The sequence below is a fragment of the Quercus robur genome, chromosome 3 (genome assembly GCF_932294415.1).
Source record: "Quercus robur chromosome 3, dhQueRobu3.1, whole genome shotgun sequence".
Lineage (NCBI taxonomy): Eukaryota > Viridiplantae > Streptophyta > Magnoliopsida > Fagales > Fagaceae > Quercus > Quercus robur.
In genome coordinates this window covers 32197610-32223250 of record NC_065536.1, presented here as the reverse complement: position 1 = coordinate 32223250, position 25641 = coordinate 32197610, and the positions used below count along the sequence as shown (strand labels likewise).

Below are 25641 nucleotides of genomic sequence, written 5' to 3'. Positions count from 1 at the left end.
ACCCAAACCGCCCTTAGCAATAGGCATACACACCTTATCCCAACCCAACAAATGAGGCTTAGAGTCACCTCACAAGAAGTCCCTTTGCAGCTTCTCAATTTTGTTCGCCACATGTGTAGGAATTGTGAACAAAGATAAGAAATAAGTAGGGAGGCTAGATAGCGTGCTTTTAAGCAATGTCAGTCTGCCACCTTTTGACAAAAACAACTTCTTCCACCCTGCTAACTTTCTTTCAAATTTTCTAATATAGGGTTTCAAATAGAAGGGGACTTATGGGACGCCCCCAACGGCATACCAAGATAAGTCATTGGCAAGGCCCCAACCCTACAACCCAATATCTCTGCCAAAGCATGCATGTTATTTACCTTTCCTATAGGAACCATTTTGCTCTTAGCTACGTTAACCTTTAAACCGGTCACAACCTAAAAACAAAGTAGCAACAATCGAACATATAGGATTTGCTCCACCGCTGCCTCACAAAATAAAATAGTATCATCCACAAACAGCAAATGTGAAACACATTCCCCTCTGCCCCTCCTACCATCTACCCTAAAGCCATTAAGTAAACCTAGCCCCTCCATTCTCTTCACCATCCTACTAAACACTTCCATCATAACTAGAAATAACATGGGAGACAACAAATCCCCTTGTCTCAGAACTCTAGAGCTACCAAAGAAATTAGCTGGAGACCCATTGACTAACACAGAAAACTACACTGTAAATATACAAGTTCGAATCCAGCTGCACCATTTCTCCCCAAAGCCCATTTTCTTCATCAACTTTAGAAGTGCCTCCCAATTCACATTATCATATGCTTTCTCAATATCTAACTTACAGAACACCCCAAGCATCTTACTCTTCGTTCAGCTGTCAACACACTCATTGGCAATGAGAACAGAATCAAGGATTTGTCTACCTCCCACAAAACTATTCTAAGATTCAAATATCAGTTGATCTAATACCACTTTCAATCGATTAGCCAAAACCTTGGCCAAGATCTTTCACATGCTCCCCACCAAACTGATAGGTCTAAAATCTCGAATGTTAGAGGCATCATTCTACTTAGGGATTAAAACAATAAAGGTAGCATTTAGGGATTAAAACAATAAAGTGCTATTAACTCATGTACGTCTACCTCCCTTAGACAAGTAGAACTTCTCCCACTCTGCCAACCTCCTTTCCATCTTCTCAAATATAGGCCTCCAAATATCACCATCTTTTAATATAGAGCCCAAAGGTAGGCCTAGTTATTTCAGGGGCAGGTTGAGAACCTTACACCTTAGGATTTGCGCCACTGCTTCCACATCTGGTACATTACCAGCCAGCACTAATTCAGATTCCCTAAGTTAATTTTTAGTCCAGAAATTTCCTCAAGAAACAGTAACACATGTTTTAAATAAAGAATTTGTTATGGATTGTCTCCCCAAAAACCTTGAGCTTCCAACCATATTCCTAACAGATATTATCATCCATCTTATAAATTCACTTGGTGAATTTCTACATCTTCCACTCTAGGACTTGACAATTTATTCATAATCTCAGTCATGATCCCATATCTCCCTTGAGCACAAAGAAAAAAGTAATTTCGGAGCCGTGTTATATCAATATGTGTGGGTAGGAAATGTGTGTTGTGTGGGTGGGTGGGTGGGGGGGGGGAAGGGGTAAATCTGCAAGTCTACTATTTGGATGTGCCAAAGAAAATTTCCAATAACCAAAACACAAATGACTAGTACTAAAAGATAGAGAAATGAAACCTTTATTTGGTGCACCTCCATTGAAAATGAACTCTCAAAAAGAAGTGCAGGAAGAAAAACCGCCAATAGAAGGTCAGGATCAATATTTGCCCCTGCATATTAACAACATTAAACCCTTCCAATGGCCAATAGTTTCCACTCAGAAAAAAAATGGCAAATATTTTAACAAGAAGAGAAAACTCGTGTGTCAAAAGCTGTTTCACAAAGCCAAGCCTATGTTAGGTGTTACAGTGCTATATTAAAAATATATTCTGAACTTACAAAGTCGAATGCCATCCCCAATCTTTCCAAATCGATGGAGCGTCCCATATTCTGCATGATAACCCATCATTGATCAACTTGAGTTACCATTAATTGCAAAGAAACAATAACTTCAAACACACCAAAGGAATCAGGCAAATGATGCACAGTTTTTACAGTTGAAAATCTTAAGGAAAAAATATATCATCAAAATGAGCATAAAATATGGCCCTTTTCAAGAAGTTTGAAAGTCTAATACCAAAATGGTATTAGCTCTCAATACATCGAGAATATTGACTCAAAGACACACTAAACTACTTATCACCATAGCACAGAAAGTAAAATGGAGCAAGAGTTTGTGAGCCATAAAGGAATATGGGCAAGGGGGGAGGTATTTGGTGCCTATTACTACTACCTTACTCATCAAAGTATTCATCCTTTCAGTTGGCCTTTCCAGAGATGTCTGTTTCCATTCGGTCAATTCTCCATCCATTTTCCACAGTTTTGCGCTCAATGATGGGGTTGTGGACTTGTGGCCAAAACAAAGTGTGTTCAAACCCACACCACCCACTCCCCTGTCCCACCAGAATGACCATTGACCACCTCTAGCCTCTACCCCTCAATTCAGTCACCATAACCTGACGCCCAAATGCATTAGATTTTCTATGAAACTCATAGGCTTTGTTCCCTTGTTCTCTTCACAAACTATTGTTGTCTTCCATAACCACAGAATCCTTTCGCAAAAAGACAAACCGTAAAAAATATTTTCCCTCTCATAGATTCGAAGGTGTATACCACTCCCCCACCCCCCCTCTAATTTGAGTTAAAAGACCTTTTGACTCCACATGGAATGATCTTGAGCCTGCCATCCCCGCCAATAATGGGTGGGGGGAAATTCTCTCTTTGGTCAAGTTATTATTAGGACAAATTACCGTAAACTCACCTGTGATTAGGCCCATTTTCACCTTACCTACCCGTAGTTTAAAACTTGACACTTTGTCCACCTAAAATTACCTCTATTTGTCTCCCGTAACCTACCTTTAGCTTTTCCGTTTAAAAACAACTTTTACCACAAAAACATAACATAACACAAATCAAAAAACTAGAATTTTTGCAAAAATAGATGAACATTTCAGATGAAATTCCAAACAATTACAATTCAATGACAGCTTTTAGATTAAATTTGGAACCGACTCCAACACTTTTGCATTTAACCTTTAATTTTTTGAGAAGAACTTAAGTGGTTCTATTCAATTCAAATTTTGAGGCAGACCTCTCTCTCTCTCAATAAGACACAATGAAATTGGTACCAATTGAAGCAGCAACAGCCATCATTGCAATCAAGATGCCCCTAGCAAATTCAAACTTAACCAACCCATTAGATCAAACAAAGACATTGTTAGCTAATTATCAAATATAGAAAAAACTTCAAGAAGGAAGAGACGAAGCCAAGAATCCTATCCGGTTTTGGGAGAATTTGGCAACTAATTATCCAAGTTGCTGGTGTGAGGAACAAACACAAAAGGCTTAACAGGTCAAGGTATGCAATCGAAGCAATTGCTAAAGATGGGAGAATGATCTTCAAAGGAGTCAAAAGCCTAAAAGCCCAAACCACCCAAGAGACTATCCTCCTTGCTGTTTGAGATGCAGTAATTGCAGCAAAGATTTTGGGCTACAAACAGCTCATATTCCTCACAGACAGCAAGGACATTGTGTAGAAGTGAATTACAAACAGCTTTTTAAGAAACCCAGATCTCCTCAAACTAAGAAACCCATCAAATAGAAAAAACCCCATTCAATCAACTAGCCCCTCCAGCCAAAAAAACCAATTCAATCTAACTAGCCCCTCAAATTAGAAATATTTTAAGTAAACCCAGCCGTTCATACCAACAAACATCAAAAACCCAGTAAAAACCATTCAAACACTTCAAACCCAGCCATTCAAACCCAAAATATTCGAAGTAAACCCTTCAAACTCAGCCAACATTTTGAACCTAGCTTCCAACAAACATCAAAAACACAGTAAAAACCATTAGCCACCAACCCATCAAAGCGACCCAGTGACATCTTGAAGTAGACAAATCCATTGTTGCTGGCAGCCCAGCCATTAATCAAAGGAGTTCGAAGCAAACACATTGACCTCAAACCAGAAAAAAACCATCACACCTTTCGAGCTCAACACTACATAAAGTCGATTGAAACAAGTAGTTTGTCATTGAGATGGCAGACTAGTTTTCATTGTCTTCAAATTCATTCTTTGATATAGTGTAAAAATTGGCTTTAGATCCTGCTTTTTGATCCATTTGATGGGTATAAAACACACAAAAATAAGATCCAATCCTATTACTAAGATTTATTGTGGGTTTTTTGTTTGATTTTTTTGCATTCTTGTAATTGTTGCTAGGAGTTTTGAATATAGGGTTCCAAATATTAACTTTTATAAAGCCCTCACCTTTTGATCTTGTTTTCACTTTTTAGTTTTATTTATTTATTTTAAGAGAGGAAAGATACATAAAAGGGGAGAAATAATACAAATTTAACCCATTTTTAACAAAGGTGGGTTACGAAGCCTCTAATAGAGGTGATCTCAAGCGGATAAAGTGTCAAGTTTTGAACCATGGGTAGGTAAGGTGAAAACGTGCCTAAACACAGGTAGGTTTACTGTAATTTGTCCTTGCTATTATATAGAATACTTGCTCAAATTTGCCTATTTATTTCATGTCCCTTTTCACTATGCTAGTAAATGTTGCTAATAGACAGAGAAATTACAACAGGAGTTCCTATGGGAAGGTATAGAGGAGGAGAAAAAAACACCATCTATAGTAGAACGGAAATTGCTAGCACACCAATTAGCACAGGAGGGTTAGGTGAAGTGCATGATGACTAAGACGGTGAAAAGATTGCTTCAATGTAGTGACATAGTTCAAAGACTTTCAGGAATAGAGTTTAAAATGTTGGTCCTTTTTTATTGTGGCATATATGGAGGGAGAGAAATACAAAAATGTTAGAAGAACAGGAACTTTCTACAGAGAGAGATTCAAATCTCAATCCATTGATTCGTTACTGTTTTGGTTGTCCTTGAATGCACGTAGACCTCCCAAGATGTATGAATTCATTGATTCATTGAACTTGTTTACAGCCGAATCCGTTGATTCATTACTTTCTTGCAAAGTTCTTCATGAATGTACCAAACATAGCAAGCAGAAGGTGCACTATGTTCAGCAACTAAAGAAAGAATTGGAAAAGTGATGGTTTTCTTCTTGCTTTGGATCCATTAAGGATAAAATATTTTTAGTGCCATCAAGACTTTTTTAGTTGTTAATTTTTGTACCCAATGGTTGTAATAGTATAAAATTTTCATAAATGGAACATTATTTATGCTTTCTTTTTCTTAAAATTAAATCTTTTGATCACCAAATTCTCCTTGCATTACTTTTATTTCACTTTTTAGATAAGCAAACATTACTCTACCTGTGTTTGTGCTTAGTGACATAATTTTAGTCCACAGCCAATCCCAAGCCCAAGTAAAGGAGGAGGGTTGCGGTAGGTTGACGGTCAGCATAAAATTTAGTCACTCTCTTATGATATGGATCCAATACAGATAAATGTTGGAGCGTCCCCTTCTATCATGTGGCCAACCCAATCTAATCTATTGAATATCCATAACCGACCCCAAATTTTGGGACTAAGGCCTAGTTGTTGTTGTTGGTGGTGGTTGTGAGTTACAGACACACCCGGTGAAATTTGACCCAATAGCCTCACCCTCCACCCACACTAATGAGAATAAAAGGTGGCATTTGAGTGAGGCTCATTAGTTTTACGAAGAACCTAAAAAGGAATGCCCTCAATTATTTAGGATTTAAAACCAAATAAATCTAAAAATTAAGGAATCACCCATATTTTACACCTAAATTTTGATAACAATGACAACTTCATAATCCTTTCTATAGAAAATTAAAACAAAATAAACGATGAAAATTAACATATCTAAAAATCAACTAGGCATCATTACTAAAGGAGAACAGATTACATATACGATGGACGAAATAATATTGAATTTCTTTCACGCTCTCTACTTGTTTGATTGCTTAAACATTTTCAAAAATAGTTTTATAAAAAAAGAACTTTTTAAGTATGAATTGGAAGAATAATTCAGAGGCAGAATCAACAATCAAACAAAATAAAAAGTAGGGAACGGAGAGAGATACCAATGGAACCGATAGCAATGCCGAGGATGAGCAAGGCGACAGTGTAAGGAACCCTAGTCCCACGCCGTAAATGCCTGCAAGCGATTCCGAGCACCAAACTGATCCCAACGAATAACACTGCGTCGGTTGGGTTCTGGACGAAGTGTTATTATTATTCACACTAGCCATTTCTCTACTACACACACAGTTGAGAAGAAGTTCTGGACGAATCTCTATTTAAGCATCAGTGTCTGTATGTGTGAGAGAGACTGAGTGAGTCTGAGTCTGAGTATGAGTCTAGAGTGAGAAACAGAAAAAGAAAGAGCGCGAGATGCTGCTCTCTCTGCGTCTTTTTCTTTCTATTTCGTATTTCCCTTTCTTTCTTTACGTTTTTTTTTTTTTTTTTTTTTTTTTTTTTCTTTTGTCACCGTCACTGTATTTGACAACTATAGGTAACGATAAGAATACCGACACACATAAATTAAAGCGGCTATGACATCAGTGTTTGATAATTTTAGCCAAGTACCAAAAGTTTGGTTGATGATTGCTATTTTTTTGATCTTTTAAGTTTTATATATATTTTTTTTTTACTGTCCTTCCGTTCATAACTCCATTGATTATTAAAAATTAAAATTTTATGACCAAAAAATTATTATAAATGTAAAATGAAAGTATAAATTACACATTTTAAATTTGGTTAATTGTATATTTTATTTTATTTTTCATTTTGGTCCTGTAAATTTATATTGGTTGTCACTGTTAATTCTTCTAAATAGTAACTTTTTTTTGGTAGAATAGACAAAGGATTACCAATGAAAATGCAAACTTATAGAATTAATAATTAAAAATAAAAACAAAAACAAAACCTTAAGGCCGGTTTGGTAATGTAGTTTTAATAACGATGTTTAAATATTTTGAAAATACGTGTAGGTGAAAAAATGTTGTTAAAATACGTGTAGGTGAAAAAGTGTTGTAAAAATATGTTTTGCATTGTTTAAACAATATTACACGTATTTTCATACACTTTTTCACCCATACAAATTTTTAAAAGATACAAACAACATTACTAGATATTTCTTACAAAACGGGCCCTAAATGACGTACCATAGCAGTTTGAAGTCTCTTTAATTTTTACTAATGAGCGTCTTTTTTATGAATACTAGTAAGCATCTTGATGCTCATGCTCATATTTTTACATATTTCCCTAAACCCATCAACTATAATGGTTTCCACCCTCCTTTACTCCACTTTTTCTTCTGCCTTAAAATAAATAAATAAAAATGACCTAAATGACAATATACCAAGTTTACCAAAAATATTTAGTTAGTTTGTGCTATACGATAAAAGGTGACAGTGGCGATCTGAGCAAGTAATACCTTGGGGGGGGGGGGGGGGGGGGGGAGGAGGGGGGGGGGGGGGGGGGGGGGGGGGGGGGGGGGGACTTTTGAGGGCGGGCTTTCTAAGATTGAGGTAAGCAAAAATAAATAAAAATTGAGGTCACACGCCTCTCACTTGTACAAGTTGTACTAATTAGATTAAACAAAGAACTGGCTAATCATAGATGCTTAATTAATTAAATTGAATTTTAATCACCGGATTAGGAAGGAAGACCAGGAGATTCTGCGTGGTGATTAATGGTTACTGATTAGCGTTCATTAAGTCAACCTTTTTTTTTTTTTTTTTTAGTTTATCAAAAAAAAAAAAAAAGTCAACTTTGTGCCGGCATGTGTCTCCAACGTATCTGTTTGATTATAAGAAAGTAAAGATTTGATTGAGCTAGTTAGTTGAGGGAAGATTCAACTTCGAATTATGTTTTGAAATGGAACTATCATAATTTCACCATGAAATTTGTGATTACAATAAATGTCATAAAGTTTTCACAGTGAAACTATTGATTGAAGAGTCACCATCTTTGGAAAATTATTATGTACTTCCAAAATATCATAAATACTATAAATACGTATTTTTTCCTCTCAAATAAATGGTGGATCCTATCATAAATTTAATTAGTGGAACTCACCATTCATATGAAAGGAAAGACAACATATTTATAATACTCCGAAAGTACCTAATAAGTTTCCATTATTCCTTACTTTAATATGCAACTTTTTTCCTTATATCCATAGATAGAATTTTGATTATCGCACGGTAGACTTTTAGTGATGAAGAATTCAATTGCTAGGCCTTCAGCTACGTCAAATGCAAATACTACGTCAAATGCAATACTTGGGAAGGCTGAGTTGGGATGCGCATGGCAAAAAATATAATTAATGTGGACTCTTCTGAAGTTGTTAAACTTATAACTTCTTCCTTCTTCAACCATTAGCCTATCACAGCCACTGGTGGCAAAATGCAGGGTCATTCTCCAAGCTTTCCATCAAGTCCATCTCCTACACTGCTTCAAGGAAGTCAATAAAGCGGCTGACTCATTGGCAAAAATCAGTAGCTTGCAGCAGGAGTATGCCCCCACTATCTATTTTGGATATATTAGAGCATTAGTATTGGTAGTGTTAAGAGCATTCACATCAAAAATCTCAAAAAATTTAGCATTTAACATCTCAAAAACTTATTTTATCTATTTTAACAACTCAATTTACAGTACACTCAACATCAAAGGTTTTATATTTTTTACCACTTCATTAAAATATTGTTTCTTTTTTATTATTTTTTATTCTCAATCTCATCTCTTTCACTACCCACAAAGCTACTGCCCACACCCATTGCCACCAATCACCACCGCCCACAGCCACCACACCCACTGCCACCAGCCACTCATCTATTTCATTCAGATTTTGATGTTGGTGTTCTAGAGATCTTTCTATTAAAGCCAACATGACTGTGTCGTCATCCTCATTTGCCTCACTTTACAATACACTCAACATCAAAAGTTTTATATTTTTTACTAGTTCATTAAAATATTATTTCTTTTATTCTCAATCACATCTCTTTCACTACCCACAAAGCTACTACCCACTGCCCACACCCATTACCACCAACCACCACCGCCCACAGCCACCACACCCACTACCACCCGCCATTCATCTATTTCATTCAAATTTTGATGCTGGTGTTCTAGAGATCTTTCTGTTAAAGCCAACATGACTGTGTCGTCATCCTCATTTGCCTACAAAACATAATTACCAAGGTTGTCAAAATCGGAATCTTACGTAGGATTGTGGGAGGTAGGTGGGATCGTAGATCGTAGATTGTAAGATCGAATCGTAGATCGTAAGATCCTACATTATTTGAGAAAAAAACAAAAAATACGCATTGGTATGTTAAATAATCACATAAATTATACGTTCATTAATATAATTACCATACATCACTACATCCATTTGCAAGCATCATTTAAAAAGGCCAAAAACCTCAAAATGTGACACTATTGGAATATTTTTTATTTGGGTTTAATTGACACTCTCTCTACATTAGAGTGGAAAAACTTGGTCTATTGGGATTTTATTTTTCATTTAGGTCCAACTGAACCTTTTGTCATGTTAAAGAAGATTACAAAAAATCAAAGTCGTTTGAGATCGTCAAAATCATATGATTCTACCAATTTTGAATGATCGCAAAGATTCTTGAAAGATCTGGATCGTTTTAGGTAGGTGGGATCATAAAATCATAAGATCATAGAATTCAGATCAAGATTTTGAAAACCATGATAATTACACTTCAACATAAAGAGATGAATCCCCCACCTTTTTTTTCTCCTTTGACCAAAATGAAGAAACAGAAAAAGTAAACCACTAAACACAGAAAGCAAAAAAATGGGTAAAATCCTAGTAATATTCCTAAGACAAAAACAGATACTGCACTTAAAATAGTACAAAACATTAAATCAAAACCCAGGAATATATTAATAAGAGCAATTTTTATTCAAAGATGAACACCAGTTGAGCATATGCAGACCAACCACCAAAATCACAAACCCAAAACCAGAACAACATCCACCACCCAAAACCCACCACAAAATCCGATCTGAACCCACCACAAAACCCTAGCTAAAACCCACCCCAGCCTCTTCGATGACCACCATCCCAGTAGCCCAGCCTCTCCGGTCTCAACCCCAGCCACGAACACCGACCATGCCGTTTCAAGAATGCCGACTCAACCCGATCTGAACGCTGACTTAAGAATTCCCTTGAAGCTTCAATTTTGAGATAACAACATAGAGTAGATGGGTTTCAAGCTTGGGTTTTTGGGTTCGATCATAGAGAGAAGAGAAGAGCTTGGCTTGAAGGAGAACCAGAAGAGAGAAAGAGGAATGCATGTGAGAAAGAGAGAATGAGAGAAAGGGCACGTGTAGGGATTAAAAAATAATATTTAGTTTTAACACTCAGCTACAATGAGCTGCTAGAGATGGCAGTTCATTGTAGCTAGGTGTCAAAAATTTTAGCATTTGACTTCTTTGATGTAGTGTGTTTTTTCTGTGTTGGTTGTTATTAATAGCATTTTAGCATTCTTGATGTGAATGCTCTAAAAAGCTATATTGCTATTTTTAGTACCACCAAATACAAAAATATGGCTACATTGGTGGAGCCAAAGCCAAATAATTTGGCTCCACAGCTACATTGCACAGCTACTTTTGACAGTGCATTATAGTTCATAGGTAAAAATATAAATATATATATATATATATTTTTTTTTTTTATTCACGTGTTCACACTGTTAGTATTAAAAAAAAAAAAATCTCTTTTTCTCAAGGTTTTAAAAACCGGTACGATGAAAGAACCAGAAAATGAACTAATTACAGGTTTTCTGGTTGGACCGAGGTCCGACCGATGGTCGCACCGATGACGTCAAAAATAATTTAATTATTATTTATTTAAATTATATAAATAATTAATAATTTTTTAATATACTAAAACTAACAAACCAATAGTAATAAATATGTTTCCTTACAAAAAAATATACGAGTATATAACATCTTTTTAAAGAATTTAACATAATAACAATACAAAACACTCATCCTTAACATAATAAACTTTCAACAAAACCAAATAAATAAGTTCATTAGTCATTACATTTACATCCAAATGGCAAATAGCAAATAAGTTCATTACATCCAAATAGCAAATAAGTTTTAAAGTTTCAAACAAACAACTACTAAGTTTTAAGGTTCATTTGATAACACAAGCCTCATTTGTAATGAAGAAAATTGAAATCAATATCATCATGGGAACCAAATGCTCCACCACAACATACACAAAATCACAAATAAACTAAAATGCTATGCTAAACTAATAATTGAAAGAATAATTAATGATACCAGTGAAGTCATGGAACGGAGAACTTGAGATGAAGCCGAGAACATGAACGAAGAACCTAAGATGAAGCCGAGAGAAATGGAAAAAAAAAAAACAGAAGTCGAGAAAATGATCAAATGAAAGAAAGAGAATCAAGTAATCAAAATCAAAATTAAAAGAATCAATACCTGATGAAGCCAAGAAGTAGAGAGTAGAGCACAGAGGGTAAGATCGAGATAAAAACAAAAAAAAAAAAAAACAAAACCCCAGAAGCAAAGGTAGATTTGAAGTTCAGACGCAGTGAGGGTTAGAAGGAAAAAAAAATTGAGAGTGAGAGAGATTTAGAGAGAGGTGTGAACTTGAGTGAGGTGAGGTGTGAGCTTAAGTGGTGAGACCGTGAGAGTGAGACAGAGAGGCATGAGAGTGAGACAAAGAGGCGTGAGGGTCTGAGAGAGGCATAAGGGTCTGATATGAGGCATGAAAGTGTTTAGAGTTAGTTTTAGTTTAGGTTCCCTCAGTCCAAATCGGTGTAGTTTAGGTTCCCTCATTAACTAGTTCGATCATGCCGATTCCCGATTTTCAAATTTTTGCAGTTTTTAAGTCATTTCTGATTTTTACCCATAACCGGACCGGATTGAAGGCCGATTCCCGGTTGAATCGACTAGACTGGCCGGTCCAATCCGGTTTTTAAAACCATGCTTTTTCTCCTTTTTTTTTTTTCTCTCTCTCTGAAAATCCTCTGCCTCCTTGCCTTCACCAAGCTCAACAAGCCCAGTGCTCCATCACCGACAAGCCCAATCCTCTATGGTGGCAATTTGGTTGGGTTTCATGGGTTTGTCTAGCTTTCATGGGTCAGTGGTGGCGTGGCTATGTTGGTGGTGATTTGTGTGATGGTTTTTGGCCAATTTGGGTTTTTGACAGTGGTTGTTGTAGACACCGCATTTTGTACCCTTTACGACTTGAGCCCCTGTTCCCCAATGATGCTAAATTCTAAGACCCAAGGTTGGTTTAAGGCCCAATCAGATATTAAATTGACTTGAGAAATGTTAAAATAGAAAATATAACTTTTAATAAGCAAATAAATCTTTTTTTGGAAAAGTGAGGCCAAGGAAACCTCGTAATGCGCACGCAAAAATCAGCCTCTACATGCAGGCATGATATTGCGCATGCATAGTGAATTCTAGAAACATAAATAACGCACGTTTTCTGCATTAATGTTGAGGTTTGGAATGAAACCCACATTATTTGAGAGTTGTTCCAAACCCTTATTTTCACAGTATAAGTAACCTTACATGATATATTTTCAAAACACACAGAAATCTCATGGGAATACACTAAGATTCACTAGAAATAGTGAATCAAAGAGGGAGTTTTTCATAAAACATCCTCAAGTCAATTCTCTTTCTATTAGGGCCTTTTATGGTCTTGATCTTTAAGTTTAAGATTGCTAATCACTATTTTATTGAATTTTGAATAGATTTGATTGAGGGGAACGATCAAAAATCAATCTTGAAGAACTCTTTTTTTGAGGTATAGTTCTAAACTTTTTCTTTAGTTTAATTCTGTTTTTGTTTGTTTCTTTGCTTGTTTTATGTGTTAAGACATATGTGATTCACTTGTTAGGAGTATATGTCATTATTTTTTTGTAATTGGCTAATCTTTTGACAAAACGTACTTTACTTGTATTTCGGTAGATCTAAAATGTGTTTAATACTTCAAGAAACCTTGTTTCAAGTTCAAGTGTTAAAGCCATGCAAGTATGTCCAAGATTCGAGTGAAAAAAGTGTTATTAATTAAAGCTAGACAGCTAGCATCTATTGAAGCCTAGAAGAGTTGTTTCAGCCCGTGGCTCAACAGTAGCTCGACAGATAAGGTATTTGTCGAGGTTTATGAAGTTCAATTTTTCAGGACTGTTTTTCATTCAATCCGTGATTGTATGTTTAGGCTTTCTTTTCTCACAGCCCTAGATATATAAAAAGATTATTTTATGGGCCATCAAAGGTGACATAAGTTGCACAAGTGTTAAGCAAAGTTTGTTCAAGAAAATTGTGACTGAAGACAGAATTTGCTCTAGTTCATCTTTCTTGTGAAGAAGCTACTGTGTTTGTGCATTGTAGGGTTTTGTAACCAAGGAGCTTCTCGATCTTCATCGTGTGATGAACTGAAGAACTTTGCAGCCAACAACCTTCTCTAGTTGGTGATTAAAGTCGCGAACTAAGATCCGTGCAATTGGTTAGTCACGTACTGGGAGCCGTGCATTACTAAGAGAGATTGTCACTACAGAATAAGTCCAATTGGGTATTGGGGTAAGGGTTCAACTGTAGGTTGGTATAAGGTATTGAGATTCCTTTACTTGTAATCGCTTGTTTTGATAATAGTGGATTCTCGAGAGTGATGACCTTAAAATCACCTGGTGGGGTTTTTGCCGTGTAGGTTTTCCCCATTCGTAAACAAATCACCGTATCAATTTAATTTCCGCTGCATACTTAATTTAATTGGTGATTTTTTTGTGCTGCCACGTACATTGCATGTTAATTTGATTAATTAATAAACTTGGCTAATTAATCAACTAATTCATCACAAGGGGTCAATTCGTTTTTGGCCTATCATTATGTTTTAATATGTTTATGTAGTCTAGGTTTACGTATTTGTATGTCTAAAAAGCATGTTAGGATGTTAGACTTAGCATTTTAAAGCTTTGCTGTGTTTCTAGGGTTTCTGGGCAGAAACCCACGTGCGCATAATCTTGCCTGCGCACGCAGGCTTGATTATGTGCACGCAGGGTTATTCATATGTGTGCTTGAACTAGCCCAGAAACCCTAATTTTATTTTCTCTTTTCCATGCTTTCATGCTATTAAGCTTTTGTTTCACATGATTAATTATTGGTTGGTCCCTCACATGTTAGAATTAGGGTTTATCTTATGTTGTCTTATTTTGATGCCATGAACATGCATTCACATGTTCATGCATAATGCCATAGGTGTTGAGTTGCTACAAGATAAGTGAGGTAAGTCATGCATTAGTATGAACATGCATTTTAATAATGTATGTGTTGTTTGATGCCTAATTTCATGCTTAAGAAAATGGAATATATGTTATGACCTATGTTTGATTGCCATGCCCTTTTGCTGCCTTGTCTTTGTTGCTGCCTTGTTTGATGATGATATGTTATGTCATGAGTAGATGAATGCTAGGATAATGTGACATGCATGCTAGATAAACGTTAAGAGATGTCATGCTAGATGAATGTTAGGGTTTGTGATGTGATGAGATGATTGATTAGATGAATGTTAAGCTTTGGTTGACAAGCATGATAGATGTATGGTTAGGGATGATTGATGTCATGTTATGTGTTTGGTTGCATGTTAGTGTGTATGTGTGAGTAAGATAACAATATTGAATATGATTTTAATAGGGTTAAGACATAAGACATAATAAGAGGAAGCCAACCTTAGGGTTGGGCAGTTTTGGATGCCTAACACCTTCCCAATACCGTACATTAACTCTGAACCCATATCTCTGGTAGTAAGATCAATGGTTCTTCCTCGAAAGGGCGTTATATATATGGTTTCTAAACCATTGCAAAAACTAGGTGGCAACTCACACTCCATTGTGTCCACAATTGTGAGTTGGGTGTTGTTGGGTGGATAGGTTTTGGACGGCTATTGAGTATGATTGGGTTTTGGGTGCTGTGGTTGTTGGTAGTTTGTGTCACCACTGTAGCCCAGATTATTTATTGTAGTGGTTGTTGTTTATTATAGTAAATATATTATTTTATTGTGTTGTTTATATTATTTTATTATGTTGAAAGCTAAAATAAAACCACTGATGTTGAATGCTTTGTAAAATGAGAAGGTAAAATAGATAAAATAGTTTTTTTGTGGAACCATATTGTTAAATTTATGGCTCCACCAATGTGGATGCTCTTAGCTTTTGACAACTCTTGTGACAGTTCTCCTATATCTGATTCTCGCATTCCTACAGTGTAATTTAAATGGGCAAAACTTAGATACAGTACCTTAGGTATTGTTCCTTAGGTACCACTTTTAAAATTCCACCACCTGTCTAGTCACTTAAGTTTGCAAACGGCATTTGGTTAACCATTGTATCTTTCTTTTTACTTTTCTTGTTCTCCCTATTAAAACCCAACCTGCCATGAAAGAAACAAGAAAACCTCAAATCTCTCTCTCTCCAAAGAAAAAGAAAAGTTTCACTAAAAGAAATTCTCTATGGACGACTCCATATGTTCAAATGTCACCCATCCAATGAGCTTTGAGAACCCTAACCCCCTATCTTCCTCTTCATCTTCACAACTGAAGTGGCAACACAACACATAGAGAGTCTTTTAAACTTGAACTAACACATAGAGCTGTCAAGAACGATCTATTCAGATCGGTTCATACCCAATAGATCTAAGTCAAATTTTGAGCTTTTAGACTTTGTTTCGCTGAAGGCCGGGTTAATTTGGATTTGGAATTTATGAATTAGGTTTGTCGGATTTATGATTTTTTTTTTTAAAGAAAAAAGAGAGAATTTTTAATTATAAATAGAAAAGCAATATACAATGGGGCCCTTGACTTAGCAACAACGTCCAACCCAAAAAAGATGAAACCACAAAACAATGGTCTTACAAGAACAGAATAAACAAAATGCAAACTAAGATTTTTGGGTTTTTTTTTGGATGTGTAGGTTTTGGATGCTCTAGCATTGCAGGATGATTTTTATCTCAATCTTATAGATTAGGTGTGAGAAGTTGGGGTTTGGGGTTTTTTGGAATTCTAAATGGGTTTTCACAGGAGAAGAGAAAAAAGAAAAAAGATATGGATGGTTAACCTAACACTGTTTACAAACTTGAGTGATTAGACAGGTGACAGAATTTTAAAAGGGGTATCTAAGGAACAGTACTTAAGGTAATGTATCTAAGTTTTGCCCAATTTATATTATGACTCTCTTTTAACCAAAAAAAAGAGAGATGGTGTTGGTGTGATGTTGTTAAGCATTTTTTTTTTTCTTTTTCGTAAATAAGAATATTATAACTAAGACAAAAAGGGAGAAGAGGGCTTGAAGCCATTTCTAGGACTAGGGAGGAGATCCAATTGAAGAAAGACTAGGGTCCATCTCACTTACAATTAGCAACCAAATAGGCAATGTTATAGACGAAGAAATTAATATATTTGCTTACAATACAAAAATTTGAACAAGCCAAAGAGCCTAAAGAAGCCAACACATTAGGCACAAAAGGAGTGAGAAAATTTGGAGGGTTGGAGGACGACTATTGGAGGGCTTCAACAACATATTTGGAATCTCACTCAAACATAATAAAAGAAATATGGTGCTAAACTACTAGTTTGAGGGCCAAAAGAGTATATTGAACTTCTCCTATAAGCATTCTAATACCTAAGTTAGTGTCCATTTAGGAACATCTAATCTAGCTTTTTACTGAAAACTTCTTGTTAAAAGTACCGTAGATAAAGGCTAAAAACAAATAAAATAAGTTGGTTGATGTTTTGCCAAAAGTACTATAGCCAAAAAAGAAGAAGTTTAAAGCCAGCATATAATCTAGTCCCAAGATTTTATACTTCACTCTCTCAAAGATGTTAAGGGTTTATATAAACCTTGGTTTTGTTGGTTAGGGGATATAAAAGATTTAATTTCTTTATGTGTGTTTGGTTTGGAGAAAGAAAAAGTAGAGAGATTGAAAACTCTTTTTATGTGGTTAAGAAAAAAAATGAGAGGATAAAAAATGTAGTTTATATAAACCCTTTATTAAATTAAAAACAAAGTAATAGTTTGTAAGCATATTAGAAAATAAAAATTGAATGTTACTTTAAAAAAAAAAAAAAAAACAGAAGAAGAAGAAGAAGAAGAAGAAACTAGAAAGGAACCAACGTTGGAAGGGAGGAGAAGGACAAATTAGTAAATTCTCATCTAAGTGCCTCTCTCTCCCTCATTTTCTCCCTAAGTCGGGGAGACACAAAAATCACCCAAAATCATGGTAGACTCAAGTAGAAAATATCTGGGCCTCTCCAAAATCACCCATTCCTCTTCTCTCCCAACCAAACACACAAATCATCCCTATTTTTTTCTCGTCATTTTCCACCCCCCACAAATCACCACAACTAAACACACCTAGGGATAATGTGATTCACTCATCCACTTCAACCATTATCTTGCTAGTGGATGAGGGAGTGTAGACATCGCATTTTGTACTCCTTACAACTCAGGCTCCCGTTCCTCAATAATGGTAGTACTTTAAAGCCCAAGGTTGGTTTAGGGTCCAATCTCATGAAAATTGACTTGAGGAAAGTGTTTGTGTAAAATATAACTTATTTTTGGAAGAATAAAACTATTTTTCGAAAAGAAAGGCCGCTAGAAACCCTAAAGTGTGTGTAGGTATACACTCATACACGTAAGCATACCAAAGCCATGTGTACACATGCTTATGGCATGCGCACACATACATGGGCATGCGTACACAGTTAGGGTTCTAGAAACTATGTAAGGAAAGTTTTGTGCACTTAATTCTTGTTTGGAACAAATCTTACATCATTTGAGAGCTGCCCCATACCCCTATTTTACTACTATATAAAGCCATAAAAGGCACTTTTTCATAGGAGGATGAAAACAGTGGCAAAACACACAAAATTCACTAGAAAATGGTGAATCAAAGGGAGTTTTCAAAAAACATCCTCAAGTCAAATTTTACTTGATTGATACCTTTTCTAGTCTTGATCTTCGAGTTCTAAAGTTTACTAACCCATTTTGATTTGGTTGTGAATAGATTGATTAAAGAGAATGGTCAAAATCAAGCTCTAAAGAGTTCTAATGTTGAGGTAAAGGTTCTAATTTTGGCTCTTCACTTTTCTTTGTTTTTGTGTTTGTATATATATGTTTAACATGTTTGGTTAGTTTTGGTTTACTTAGTGTTTATGTTAGAAGCATGCTAAGTTGTTAGATTTCTTGTTTTCTTCATTTTTCTATTCTGAGTTTTTGGGTTAGGGTTTCGGGTGTGTATGCGTGTGCATGCTTCATGCATGCGTACGCATACTCAAAGTGTGCGTATGCATACAGTTGGGATGTGTACACATGCCTTATGTATGCGAATGCACACTCGTGCCCAGAAACCTTGATTTGTTTATGTTTGTTCTTTCCTTGTTTTCTTTACATGTTTAGCCTCTGTTTAACTTGATTTTCATATCTCTAAGTCTCTGTCTTTTTGTTCTGTTTTGTTTTATTTTGTTTTATCTCTTTGATGCTTATTAGGGTTTTAGATTGTTTGAATACTATGAACATGCATATGAATATGAACATGCATTGATGCATAGGTGCTATGATGTAGTGAGGTAAGTGGGGTGAGCCATGCATTATTACATAAACATGCATTTTTGGATGATGAGCATGATATGGTTGATGAACATGAATATGCTTGGTTGAATGCCATGAGTTTTGATGCTTGGTTATCTAGACATGCTTGTTCAGATCTGTCTTAAGTTATTCCTGCCCTTGGTTATGTATGCTTAATGCCATGATAGATGAATGCTAGGCTTGGAGATGATTATGCCATTTTTTTTTGCTTTTAGATGTTTGTTAGAGTGTGTGTGTGTGTGTGTGAGTTAGAATAACATTTTAAATATGCCTTTAACGAGATTAAGATTTGGAACACAATGAGTGAAAGCCGACCTACAGGTCGGGTGGGGTTGGGTGCCTAACACCTTTCCATCCCTATACTTAAACTCCGGACACGTACTTTGGTAAAGATCAATCATTCCACAAAGGGTACTATATTTATGATTTCTAGACCTAAACTAAGTGGCGACTCCATTTACACCATCCGCCATGGTCCACCCTAGACTAAGACGTACTCATCCAAATTGCGATCATGAGTGCTTACACCCATAGGGAGTATCTCTAGTACTAATGTTGGTTTCGGCCTTATGGCTGTTACCTCCATGATATAGGTGCTTCATGAATTGCACATTTCTATTTAGAGGTTATCCTAACCAATGTGGTTGTCCAATTGCCAAACTTAAGCACTGGGTCACTTGCTCTTTTGGCCCACATCTTGGTCAATGTCTTGGTCAATGAATGAGTCCAATTCTTCCATTCACAATGTTAATTTATATTTGACAAAAGCCTTTGACAATCTCATTCCCATTAATTTCCCTTCATTTTGAGTTTGTCTCAAATGGGCATGTGTACGGAACAAAATTGTTGAGCATTAATGACATTTTGCTAATTTCATGTAACTTTCGAGGTGTAACTTTTTGTTAGTGTTACCTCACTCAATATATTTTTTATTGGTTTAATATATTCAAAATCGCATTGTTAGAATGCACATATTTATTGTCCTTAACTCACATGTTAAATTTCATGTTAATCAAATGTTACTTACTATTTGATTAAATATTTTACATATAAAACAATTATTAATCTTTAATCATCTTAATATTTTGCAAGTATGGAGAATATAAAAAAGCAATGTAACATCAGACCAACAATTTGCATTTTTTTTTAAAACTCATTTTAGTGACATATTGTTAGGTTTTTAGACCCCTTAACACAATATGTTTAACCTAATATTAAGCCAAGTTGATTAACAAGTTTGTTATTCAAGTCTAGGTTAAACAAATATAAGCAAAACAAATATAATGCGGAAAGTAAAGAACACAAAGAACTAATGACCTAGGAAAACCAAACCGGTAAAAAACCTAGGAGAATTTGAGCTAGCTATCCTCAAGGTAAAAACAGATCTACTATGAAAGAATTGAAGTTTTACAAAAGGACTTCGACCACTAACATCCTAATGCTACCTCGTGTAAAAAAATTTACTACTACGACCACATGACAGCTTCGAGTCCACAAACTACTTCTTTCCTTGAATCTGCAACAAACACAAGTTATCCTACTTGTGACTTTAAGACTCCACTCAAAGGTTTTATTGTTCCTTGAATGTTCTTTATGCAGCAACTGAAACAACCATTAAGTTCTTGATGTGAATCTTGATCTTGATAGCTCTATGTGTGTGTTTGAAGGTACAAACCTCTCAGATATCACAAAAAGACTTAACACACAACTCAACCAAGACTTCTAAAACATAGCAAGGGATTTTCCTTTTATACTAGGAGTGAAACACTTAACCCTACACGTCATTTGGACTTGGGCTGCGTTTGAAATTTTTGCAGAATTTTCTAGGTTGCGATTCTCAATCGATCGAGCCTTATTTTCGATCGAGTCTTGTAATTTTACACAGTAATTCCTGCAAAACACTCAATTCAAACTTACACTTATACAAGTGAAGGTGGTCCTAGGACTATGAGAGACCCAAAAATTAGGTGCTCTCAAAAAAGAGATTTTTGGGTGTTTTTTCAAGACACCTCCCTTTTTGGGTAAGTGGTGTGGAGTCGCCACTTATTTTTTATACAAAAAAATAAGAAAAAATTAAATACAACTTTACATGACTGAATTGTTCCATTCTCATTGATTGAATAAAAAAAAGTACTCCCTCCGTCCCACTTTGTTTGTCCTCTATTCCATTTTGGGATGTCCCAAAATATTGTCCTATTTCTAAAAATAAAGTCATTAGTTTACTTATGTTCCTATTATACCCCTATTTTATTAATAATTCAATTTTTTGATAAATTTATTTAAGGTTAGTTTTGAAAACTTATACATTTTTAAAAGGTAGACAAGACAATAAATGATGTTCCCTTAAAAAGTTTGACTTTTTAAACAGGACAAACAAAGTGAGACGGAGGGAGTACATATTTGATAAATTGAGTATTACATAGCTTTGGGTCCTAGTTACAAACTACCAAAGATATAGCTTTTTATCCTAGTTACAATCTACCAAAAAAAAAAAAAGAGATAAAGCCTAGGTCTACCTATCCAAAGACACTAAATTCAAAGGCTAGGTTACAGAATGGGAAGATGTTAGACACCCATTCCGCCCAGACAGAGTTTGGTCTTTTAGACTCTCATGACCAATGTACCCCGTTATGCATGCTATGAATGATATGTTGTACACATGAAACACTTTAACCAAACTAAGTCACATAAGTCTATTTATGAGCGTATCCTCTTCTTTTTTAAAAAATTCAGATCTGTCTTGTAATAAATAAATAAAAATTGATTTGGTTTTTGGTAAGTGTTTGGATGATCAAAAAATCAAAGAAAGGAAATAAAATGAGTAAATGGATGAATCTGGAAAGAATTGATGGTTAGAAGTGTGGGTTGTTACTTCGAGGGTAACTACCTCCAGAGTGAGATTAAGACAGCTCAGAGAAGAGAAGTTTTGGTTAATTTCTTTCATGCCCTTTATTATTCAATCCTGTAGCTTATATACAACACCTGTCAACCATACCTCTCCTAATTGACTCAATAGCCTCACTAACTAACTAATTGCTTTACTAATTAGCTCCCATGTTACTAATACAATACATCATACCGTGCTTACAGTGCTGGTATAGTGAGTACAACTAGTGCTGTGACCATACAGTGCTGATACAACAGTGAGTACAGCTAGTGATGTGATCATACAGTGCTAATACCGTGAGTACAGCTAGCTAGTATCTTAACAAGAAAAAGGCCACCCGTGGATGTTCATTATCATAGTTTTGGATGCCCAAATCTTGGTCTCATGGCTACCTATGGGATCTAAACATATTGGAAAACAGATCTTTCAAAAAGTGAATAAGATTTTTGTTAAAATTAATTTGTTAGTTTTCATGGAAGATATACAATTGATTCTGAAAACCATAATAAGCATATAAATTAGATCAAAGTTAACAAAAATAACTTAAACAAAAGGCCACCCGCACACAAAACATATTCAATTTGATGAAAAAAAAATAAAGAAGGGAATTTTATGAAAAAACAAAAGAAGAAGGCAAATACATACATGCAAGTTTCATAGGTAAGGTAAGTATGAGAAGGAAAGAATACATCAAGAAATCGTACAGTAGGAAAAGGGAAAAATATACCAAACAGTATATATTCCTGTAAGGTTGAATTTAATCAACCATTGTGTTGGCTTTATTCCGTGCCAATTTGCTTGTAATTCAGCATTTAGAAATCCTGTATTTAGGTGGGAATCATGTAAGGGTAGTGTGTGAGATACTGTGAAGAAAAGTTCAGAAGTGTGCATTCTGCAGGGACTCGTGACTGGATCTCGTGAGTGACTCGCGGCTGGCAAGTCACCAAAAGAGGCACACATGTGAAGCATGCAAAGGAGCTGAAGGGTAATGTGTAAGAGAGTGTGAAGAAAAGCTCAGAAGTGTGCATTCTGCAGGGACTCGCGATTGGATCTCGCGAGTGGTTCGCGGTTGGCAAGTCGCCAAAAGAGGCACATGTGTGAAGCATACAGAGGAGCTGAAGAGTCATGCCAGCTGTTGCACTACAGGACAAAAGTCCTAGGCTGGCCAAGTAGTTAGCTCGCGACTTGAACTCGCGACTCAGTCCAGTCACGAGGCCAAGTTGCCGGAACACTCTGTTTGGGAAAAACTGACCTTTCGCATTCCAAACACACACCAGTATAAATACCCCTTATACCCATGAAATGTAGAGAGCTTCTAGAGAGAATTTTGAGAGAGAAACCCTAGAAAAAAACAAGATTGACTCATCCACAATCTTTACATATTGATTCTCCAAATTTCTCAACTCTCACCCTCTTCATTGTTACATCCTTGAGAGGTTCATTAACCAAATCATTTTCTCACCATACCCATATCTGTGAGAAGGCTTTTTGGTGCTTGGGAAGCAGTTAGGAAGGGACCAATTGATATTGGTTAATGCTATGGGTTATAGCGGAATCCGATAAGCTAGAAAAGACAAAGGTTCGGTGTAACCTCGTTGGAGTAGGAGCTTGGAGGGCTTAGGTACACTGGATAGATTAGGCTTCGAGGGTCTTCTGCTGTTCATGTATCCTAACTTGATTTTCTAATGGATTATTGACTGCTTGGAGGGCGGCGGAGAGGTTTTACGTTGAGGGCTTTGGTTTCCTCTTCGATAACACATCAGTGTGTTGTCCTTGTGTTTGCATCTCTCTTCCCTTAATCTTTGCCATTTAATTTCTGCTGTGGATGTTATTTTATTTGGTTTAGATTGTTTATCAATTCTGTTCTAAGCTTATGTTCATATTCCGCACATACATTGTTTGATAATAATCTTGAATTGGTTATTTCTAATTTGGGAGTCTAAACGTTCATAGTGTTTTATACACTATTTGCACATTCAATACCCCCACTTTTATATTAGATAATTTTAAGTTGTGAAGAAGTTGATAACTTGATAAGAACAGCAAGAAAATTGAGTTTACGTAATTAAGAAGTTTATGTTAATTACATATTATTATTATTATTATTATTATTTTTACTTTATCCCAAAAAAATAGTTAATGTTATTAGATTGTAATTAGATTTTTTTTTTAAGTTTACATTAAAGTTAATAAATATTAGCTATTTTTTTGTTATTTATTCCAAAAGAAAAAAAAATTGAGAAGAAAAAATAATCCTTTTCAATTTGTTACTTTATTATTAGGAAATAGATGATGTAAGATAAATGTTTATTCCAAAAAAAAAATAAATAAATACTAATGTAAGCCAGTAAAATTGTTACTTTATAATTAAAAAAAAAAAAAGAAAAAAAAGAAAGAAGAAGTTCATTAGAACACTTATTGTTACTTTATCCAAAGAAGTTGATAAAGATCAAATTTTTTTTGTTTTTATCTAAAAATTTAAGTGAATGAATTTATTGAAAAATCTAAAAATATTTCTGCAATTTGGTGAAACCACTTGGTGTAACCACGGCTTCTAAGCCCAACCTTTATTATATAGTATATGATATATATATATATATATATAATTTTTGTGCCAAATGAATTGTTTTTAGTTATAAAAAATGGCTCATAAATATAAAATCATTCAAACTCTCTATTCCTCTAATTTTATATGTAGTGTTAGATATATGATTATGTTTTTTATGATTTATTTATATTGGCCTCGTTGTTTTCTACTCTAAATTAACTCATTTGACACAAAAATTAAAAAATTTCGATTAGATAGAACATGTGCAGTAAAATTAAACTCTAATTGAAATCCAATTTTTACATTAAACTAACTAACTTGGTTTCAAAATTTAAAAGTTTTGATTATATGAGACACGTAGCGCAAAATTAGACTTTAATTGAATTCCAATTTGAAATCTAATTAGATTTTCTCTCAGTTTTACCTATTATTGTATATATATCTATTATAAGCTACCAGCTGCTAGTACCGAAGTTTATGAGAATATCGATTTCTTTTTTCTTTATTCTTTTTTTTTTTTTAAAAGTGAAATAGGAAGCTTCATCTGTAACAAACCATATACATAAGATAAGATTGCCAAGTCCACGTTTTAGTAGCCAAAAATAAAAAAATTACCAAGTCCACGGAATCAGCACAAAAAAGTGATTGGTACAAAAACTGGAGCAAGTAAAATGTTGACATGAAACTTCAAGAATGGTAACAAAATTAGACCACTATTGATCACAAAACATATCAGTTTGATTTTGACGGAAAAAATTGGCCTTTGCCCTTTTTAAAAAAACAATCCAGCATTTTGCCCAATTTCCTAAACTAATTAGAAAAATGTCTCTCTTTTGGAACTCGACTTTCTCAAAATCAAGTTAAACCCTATAGTGGCGTTTTAAGGAGCCTATAATGATGTTTTAATGAGCCTATAGTGGCGTTTTGTAACTTGAGTTCATGAAGATCGTGTTACAAAACGCCACTATAGGTCCTTAAAACGTCACTATAGGCTCCTTAAAACGACACTATAGGATTCCATAAATTTTTTTTTTTATTTAAAAAACTCGATTTTGAGAAAGTCGAGTTTCAAAAGAAGGGCATTTCCCTAATTAGTTTTGGAAATGGGGCAAAATGCTGGATTGTTTTTTTAAAAAGGGCAAATACCAATTTTGTCCTGATTTTGACACAAAGTTCATGCGATGTTTTTTGTATTTTTCCCTTTATTTGAGCATTTTTCAAAGTTGAGGAGCTTTAACTGATAAGGATGTTAACGAGTGAGACTTGATAATTATCAAGGTCACAATATATATTCTACCAAAAAAAAAAGTTGCAATATAATTGTTGACTTAATTTCCAGCTGTTCATAATATAATCTACTGATGGGTTCTCGATTAGAATTTCATGACAAATATAAACCTTTTTTTGTTT

General features: G+C 35.0%; 1 protein-coding gene across 5 annotated transcripts in view; it reads right to left on the bottom strand.

The window, feature by feature from the left end:
* LOC126717812 (sodium/hydrogen exchanger 7-like) overlaps positions 1 to 6509 on the bottom strand; it is a 72173-nt gene extending 65664 nt beyond the window's left edge. For 4 of the 5 annotated variants that reach the window (XR_007652751.1, XM_050419720.1, XM_050419721.1 and 1 more), the window contains exon 1: positions 1755 to 1846. Coding sequence is in view for 1 of the 5 variants with exons in the window: in XM_050419724.1 (XP_050275681.1) it covers positions 1755 to 1775 (21 nt within the window). In the remaining 4 variants the exon portion in view is untranslated. Of the gene's footprint in view, positions 1 to 1754; positions 1847 to 2015; positions 2067 to 6202 lie in introns of those variants that run through there. The other variant, XM_050419724.1, reaches the window with a different exon arrangement.
* Positions 6510 to 25641: the final 19132 nt, after the last annotated feature.